This window comes from Gossypium hirsutum, chromosome A03 (genome assembly GCF_007990345.1).
Source record: "Gossypium hirsutum isolate 1008001.06 chromosome A03, Gossypium_hirsutum_v2.1, whole genome shotgun sequence".
NCBI classification, from domain to species: domain Eukaryota; kingdom Viridiplantae; phylum Streptophyta; class Magnoliopsida; order Malvales; family Malvaceae; genus Gossypium; species Gossypium hirsutum.
This window is the reverse complement of record NC_053426.1, coordinates 45,265,613-45,272,686: the sequence shown is the minus strand read 5'-3', so window position 1 is coordinate 45,272,686 and position 7,074 is coordinate 45,265,613. Positions and strand designations below refer to the sequence as shown.

The following is a 7,074-nucleotide window of genomic DNA, read 5'->3' as shown; positions in this document are numbered from 1 at the left end:
ATTAAATATCATATTATTATTATATGTATATTTTGTTCATAATTATTCACTTTATATTTTAATTCTTTTATGATTTTTTTATATTGCATATATCATGTGTTAAATGTTAGTTTATGTTTATTATTTGATATTACATTTTATGAACATGTACATAGATATTGTATTGCTTTTTTTGTATCTCATGCATTATTGTTAATTACTACTTTGTATGTTTGTATGCTTTGTTTATTCATTTTCAATATATGCTATGTATAACTTTATAGGCATGTTGTTAAGATTTGTTATATATATTATTCTTATATGTATGTATCTAGTATATGAGTTTTGTGTTATGGCTACTGTATCGTTTAAATGCATGTTTTATTCACTTACTGTTGCAATATTTTGTTCCTTAATGATAATGTGATTTCTCATACATTAATTAAAAACAAAGTTCCAAAGTTTTCAACAAATATAGAGACAATGCTTGGTGTTTGGAAATTTCGAAAAATAGTGCCCTAACTTATTGGGTTGCGACTTTTCTCGTTGAGTTCGAATAACCAAGTACCCTTCTAAGTTTTTTAAGGTTTTCAAAATGCGAGTAACTGTCTTGGAATTTCAAAGCAATATGTCCTAACTGACTGGATATAACGTTTTGTTGTTTCAAGATAGGGATTTCCAAAAAGCTAACTTAGTGTCGATACTTTGATACGAGTGAGCCCAAATTTACAAAATCAAAATGTTTTAAAGAGGATTACATCTTAAAATTTCAAAATTTCTGACATAAAAGACATTTAATAATCAATTAGGTACTAATTTTTGGGCGTTACGAGGGTGCTAACCCTTCCTCGTACGTAACTGACTCCCGAATCCGTTTTCTCAACTTTCATAGACCAAAATTAATGTTTTAAAACAAAACATTTTATAAGGTGATCCAATCACACCTAAAAAGATTGGTAGCGACTCCCGTTTTTGTTTTTCTTAAAGTCGATTCCCATTTTTCAAAACTCGATTTAAAAATGGTCTCGACAGCTTGGCGACTCCGCTGGGGACCCTATAAGAGAGTCAAGCCGTGTAATTGATTATCCCTTATCTTAATGTCGGAAATTAAAAATTTTAAAATCTAATCCTCTTTGCATTACATGTGTTTGTATTATTACATGTGTTGCTATATTCTGATGCGTATTGCATTTGCATGACCGTTGTGGTCACACCCTTAAGTGGGAGTGAGAAACTATGCCTTCGTGAGGTTTTCGCCTCTGTGCAGGATAGTGGATCACTTTCGGGATACATCCGCACCTATGGTTTCGTGAGATTTTCATCTCCATGTAGCCATAGGGAAATGTATTCCCCTGAACTGAACTCGATTCAAATGAGCGGTGAGAATCGAGGAATCTGCTGGTTCGGGTACCTCAAACTTTAGAACCAACCTCATATAGAAAAACCGTAAGAGCCCAACTTATTTAGGTTTAAACTTTAGACATTACCCTTATAAGTTATCGTTGAGATTTATTGATATCATGTGATACTGACTATTTCTTTTCTTTTGTTTGCATGTCATTTTGCATTTACAAAGGTATCGATTCACGATCAGTTTCTAAGTTAGGAAGTTTTATTATGGAGAACGGACTTCTTGATAGAGTGGAAAGCAATGCCAACGTCCATAAAAGGTCGGAGCAAACTCAACTAGAAAAGGGAGATAGTATAGCTGTGGGATACGCGTCGGAGTTGTTAGATTACACTCGTATTATTGTCACGCAGAATAATCTCCAAGAACTTAAGGAAATTTAGGATCGGTGGGGCAAAAAGACCAAGCAGTCATTCTACGATAATTACGGAGACTTACCTTACTTGCTTGATGTTCAGGTAGACGAGCACTTATTCTGAGCCCTTGCTCAGTTTTGGATCCCGGCGTACAGTTGTTTTACTTTTGGGGAGGTAGACTTGGTACCCACTGTGGAGGAGTACACTGCCTTGCTTCGTTGTCCCAGGTTTCAGAATGATAGGATCTATTCTTGAGCTGCTTGTGTCCCTATCTTTTGGAAGAAATTGATGATTATTACGGGGATGAGCGAGCAGTGGGCCACGGCCCGAATTAAAGAAAAAGGTGAGTGCAAGTGCATTTCGTGGGACACTTTGAAAGATTTGATTCTGACACACCCTGATGAGACGAAGAAGGTAGATGTTTTTGCCTTAAGTTTGTATGGGTTGATGGTTTTCCCTAGGGCTTTGGGATATGTGGATGAGGCAACCACGGATCTTTTTCATCGACTCAGTAAAAAGGTCACTTCTGTCCCTGCAATTTTGGCGGAAACATTTAGGTCTTTAGGTGCATGTAGGAGAGCTGGTGCTGGCAGGTTTATAGGGTGTGCTCAGTTACTTTTGGCTTGGTTCTATAGTCATTTCCGATTGATAGATAGGGTGGTTTGTCGGGTCTTCTTAGAGGATTATTCACCGTTGAAAGACATAGTAGCTCTAACTAGGAGAGTTGATGTTCCAGAAGAGAATTGGATAGCGCTACTTTAGAACCTTCAGTCGAAAGATGTCGAGTGGAGGGCTCCGTGGATGATTCCTGGTGAGGTTCTTTACCGATGCGGTAGTTTTGATTGGGTCCCCTTGTTAGGAATTTGGGGTGCCACTGGTTATGCCCCTTTGCTCGTACTGAGGCAGCATGGATTGAAACAGTTCGTACCAGCGACTTAGGGGTTAGCTCAAAATGAGTTCATATACAGAGGAGTCGATTACAAGAGGAAGGTTAGTGAATTTTCTAGTGCTTGGAAAAAGACTTGTCGGTTGAAAGGAGTAGCTATTAGCCCTACAACCACACCGAATACGTTGAATAGAGAAGCAGAAGGGTTAATGAAAACATCCCTAAGCCAAGCGTGGAAGGAGCTCGACTGATAGAGGAATATTTGCAAGTAAGGCCCTCAGAGTTAGAAATTATGAAGCAGGAGTTCGAGAGAAAGAACTAGGAGTTCGAGAAGAGGGTAGCAAAGTTCGAAGAAGAAAAGATGTACTTGAGCGTGGACGTCGACGTTCAAAAGATGAAGGTCGAGAGAGAGAGGAAAGAAAAGAGGAAAATTGAGGAAGATCGAGATGATCTAAAGGAGTATTACAAAAGGGCACAAGTATCCTTGAGGAGAGCGAGAGTAGGAGGATCTTCAGATTAGTTGCAGAAAGAGGTCCAAGAGGAAAAAGCTAGAGCCGAGTATTGGGAGAGGAAGTTCCAAGAGATGCAGGTGCAGAATTTGGCATTAGAGGAAGAGAATAAAGGGCTAAAGACTAAGGTAACTAAGCTTGGAAGATCCATACGTTGGCACCAAAACCATAATTCTACGGTCGAATTAAAGGAGCTAAAAAGTAAGGTTGAGGATTTGGAAGTGGCATTGCATGACGGTGAACCCCGGGTTGAGCAGCTCGAGGCGCAAGAAGATCATCTGAAGGGAGAAAGGGATCATGTCATTGGTGAAGCCATAGCCCAGATTCGAGAGGTTGCTGAATATGTGCAGGACTTGGCAATCCGAGCTGATGCATTGAGTCTGATGTATTCATCGTCGTCGGATGTAGGATGAGAGTTAGCCCTTTTATTAGATAGAGTTAAAACTTTGGGCCTTAGGGCGAAAGCGTATTTGTAATCCTCTCATATGTAAAGATATTCTTTTTCTAAATAAAATTTTCTAAATGAAGTTGAACCAGAATCGATATCCTTTTTGCATTCATGCATTTGCATCTCATAGCATTTCATCACATCGTTTGCATGCAAAGTTATAGAAAGACCCTAATTAGTTAAAGTTTACTTCCAAAGGTAGAAAAGAAAATCTGGAAATCACACATCCTTACGACACTCGCACTAAAACTAAGAGTATGGATCAAAGGTTCGAGCAATTACAAAAAGATATGCAAGACCAAATGCAAGAGCAATTGGACAAAATGCAGAATGAAATGATGGAGCAAATGCTAGAGGCTCAGAGAAATATGATGGCTGAAATGGCTCAGTTGCTGAGAGCCACTAATAAAGGAAAAGCTCCCATGGCAATCACTGAAGAGGAGAATGAAGGTCCTCCTCCAGGCTTTACTCTGCTTCATGTGCCACTACAGGCCGAGGCACCTCCTAGAAGGCCATCTATCACCGTGAGGCCTCAACATGGGCCAGTTGATGCTGGAATCCCCATAAACTTCCCATCTGGGTTGGGAAATAATTTGGGTGATAGCTCGATCAACCCTATCACTCCTGATCTGGATCTGATGGAGAAGGAAAGAATGGCAACTGAATCTGCAAAATAATTAGAGGATCGCTGCCAGTGGTTAGAGGAGAAGTTTAGGGTTTTGGAAGGCGCTGGTAGTCATCATGGGATTGATGCCAAAGACTTAAGTTTGGTCCCAGGTTTAGTGCTTCCTCATAAATTTAAGATGCCAGAGTTTGAAAAGTACAACGGGACTACTTGTCCAGAGGCACACATAACAATGTTTTGTAGGAGAATGACTGGATATGTAAAAAATGATCAATTATTGATCCATTGTTTTCAAGACAGCTTAGTAGGAACAGCGGCTAGATGGTACAATCAGTTGAGCCGTGCAAGAATCAGTTCATGGAAAGATCTGGCACAGGCCTTCATGCAACAGTACAACCGTGTGACTGATATGACGCCAGATAGGATCACACTTCAAAACATGGAGAAAAAGCCTAATGAAAGTTTTAGGCAATATGCACAACGATGGAGGGAGGTGGCAATGCAAGTACAACCATCATTGCTGGAAAAAGAGACCACCATGTTATTTATCAACACTTTGAAGGCGCCATTCATCACTCACATGATTGGAAGTACCACGAAAAGTTTCGTAGATATAGTTATGGCAGGTGAGATGATTGAGAATGCCGTGAGAGGCGGTAAAATCAAGGGGGAAATGGCTAAAAGATCGGCCCCAAGAAGAAAGGATAACGAGGTAAATAGCCTCAATTCAAGAGCAGTCACAATTGGTCAACCCAAAGCAGAGCAACTAAGTACTCAAAGACAGGAATCGAGTACAAGACAGAATTCGGAAAAGATACAATTCACGCCTATCCCTGTGACGTATCGTGAGCTTTATCAAAGCTTATATGATGCACATGCCATCGGTCCATTTCACTTGAAACCACTGCAGCCACCGTTCCCCAAATGGTATGATGCAAATGCTAAATGCGAATATTACGCGGGAATACCGGGGCATTCAATTGAAAACTGCACTGGATTCAAGAAGGTCGTGGAGAGGCTTATCAAGATGGGGGTTGTGAAATTCGACAGTACCCCTAATACCGAAAATCCATTACCAGATCATGGCAATCAAGGAGTGAATGCCATCGATGAAACAAGGGAAGGAAAAATCAAAGAAGATATTGCTAAAGTGAAGATACCCATGAAAGTAATATGAGAGGAGATGGTGAAGAGAGGTATGTTGACCTCTGGAAAAGGTAGAAGAGGAATAGAGAATTATTGCGAATTCCATGGAGAGATGGGTCATATGATCCAAAATTGTGAGAAGTTCAAGGCCATGGTGCAAGGCCTTATGGTTAACAAAGAGCTACAGATTTTTTAGGGTAGTTCTGGCGAAAGACAAATATGTGTACTGGGAAATGAACGACAAGAAACCCACCGGCCAAGAATTATTATTTCCTTACCGGGAAATAATGAAGTGGGGGCGCAAATCGGGCCCAGGGTTGTCATCCATAAACCCAATCCTTTCCCTTACAAGGATGAAAAAAGGGTGCCATGGAGTTATGATTGCAGTATAGCAATACCTGAGGGGGAGAGTATAGCCAGTGCATCTAGAGGTGTACAAAATGAAGGTTCCCATACGCGGAGTGGGAAGCGTTATGATGGGGGGAGCATCAGAGTGGAGCCTGTAAAGATGAAAGATGTCGAGGTTGAGAGGGAGAAAGAAATGGAAGTACCCATAAATGAGCCAGTGAAGGAGGAAGAGGCTAAGGAGTTTATAAAATTCCTTAAGCATAGCGAGTATAGCGTGGTCGAGCAGTTGCATAAGCAGCCGGCATGTATATCAGTGTTAGCCCTACTCCTGAGTTTTGATGTGTATCGGGATGCATTGTTAAAGGTGCTTAATGAAACATATGTCACCCATGACATATCCGTTAACAAGCTGGACCGGTTGGTAAACAACATTTGTGCTGACAACTTTATCTACTTCAATGATGATGAAATTCCACCCGGGGGCGTAGGGTCAACCAAATCCCTGCACATCACTACTCAGTGCAAAGGATACACACTCCCAAGTGTACTAATTGATAATGGGTCTGCTTTGAACGTCCTTCTATTATCCACATTAAATAGATTACCCATCGACAGTTCGCACATGAAGACATGTCACAATGTGGTGAGAGCCTTTGATGGAACTGAAAGGAAAGTGATGGGACGAATTGACATCCCTCTGGAGATTGGGCCAAATACATATGAAGTCGATTTCTTGGTGATGGATATCAAGCCCTCCAATAATTATTTATTGGGGAGACCATGGATACACTCGGTAGGAGCGGTGCCCTCCTCATTGCACCAAAAATTAAAGTTAGTGACGGAGGGACGCCTAATAACCATCAATGCGGAGGAGGACATCATAGCGGAAGTCACCAGTAAGGCCCCTTATGTCGAGGCAAGTGAAGAGGCTATCGAGTGTTCTTTCCGCTCTTTAGAAATCATTAATGCCACCTTCATTTTGGAAGGAAATGAGATGCCGGTACCCAAAATGTCTAGAGCTACTATGATAGCCCTGTAAATGATGATGGGGAAAGGAGCATTGCCAGGAAAAGGACTAGGAAGACAGTTGCAAGGTGGAATTCAGATCCCAAAATTGGTTGAGAAGAAGGATCTCTTTGGCTTGGGATTCAAGCAAGACCACAAGCACAAGAGGCAGGAAATTGAAAAGCGCCAAGCGAGAAGAAAGGCGCGTTTGAATGGAGGAGAAGTGGAGTGGGAACCGATGACATTCCCACCTATATCCAAATCCTTTAAGTCGGGAGGATTGCTGATAGAAGAAAGTCATCAAGTTAATGCTGTACACAATGAGGGATCGGAACAAGGAAGCCTCGAGGGCATTCGCCCTTAC

General features: G+C 41.1%; 1 protein-coding gene across 1 annotated transcript; it reads left to right on the top strand.

Moving 5' to 3' along the window:
• The first annotated feature begins 4,830 nt into the window (after positions 1–4,830).
• Positions 4,831–6,744, top strand: LOC107887904 (uncharacterized). Its single transcript, XM_041094748.1, has 2 exons — positions 4,831–5,379; positions 5,554–6,744. The coding sequence occupies exons 1-2, from the start codon at positions 4,831–4,833 to the stop codon at positions 6,742–6,744; spliced, it is 1,740 nt and encodes a 579-aa protein (XP_040950682.1).
• The last annotated feature ends 330 nt before the right edge of the window (positions 6,745–7,074 follow it).

What these genes read in the sequence shown, in the direction of transcription:
- LOC107887904 (XM_041094748.1), top strand. Translation starts at nt 4,831, where the DNA reads ATGGCAGGTGAGATGATTGAGAATGCCGTGAGAGGCGGTAAAATCAAG. An exon ending in AAGTGAAGATACCCATGAAA is followed by an intron (nt 5,380 to 5,553) that starts GTAATATGAGAG and finishes CAGATTTTTTAG; the next exon opens with GGTAGTTCTGGCGAAAGACA.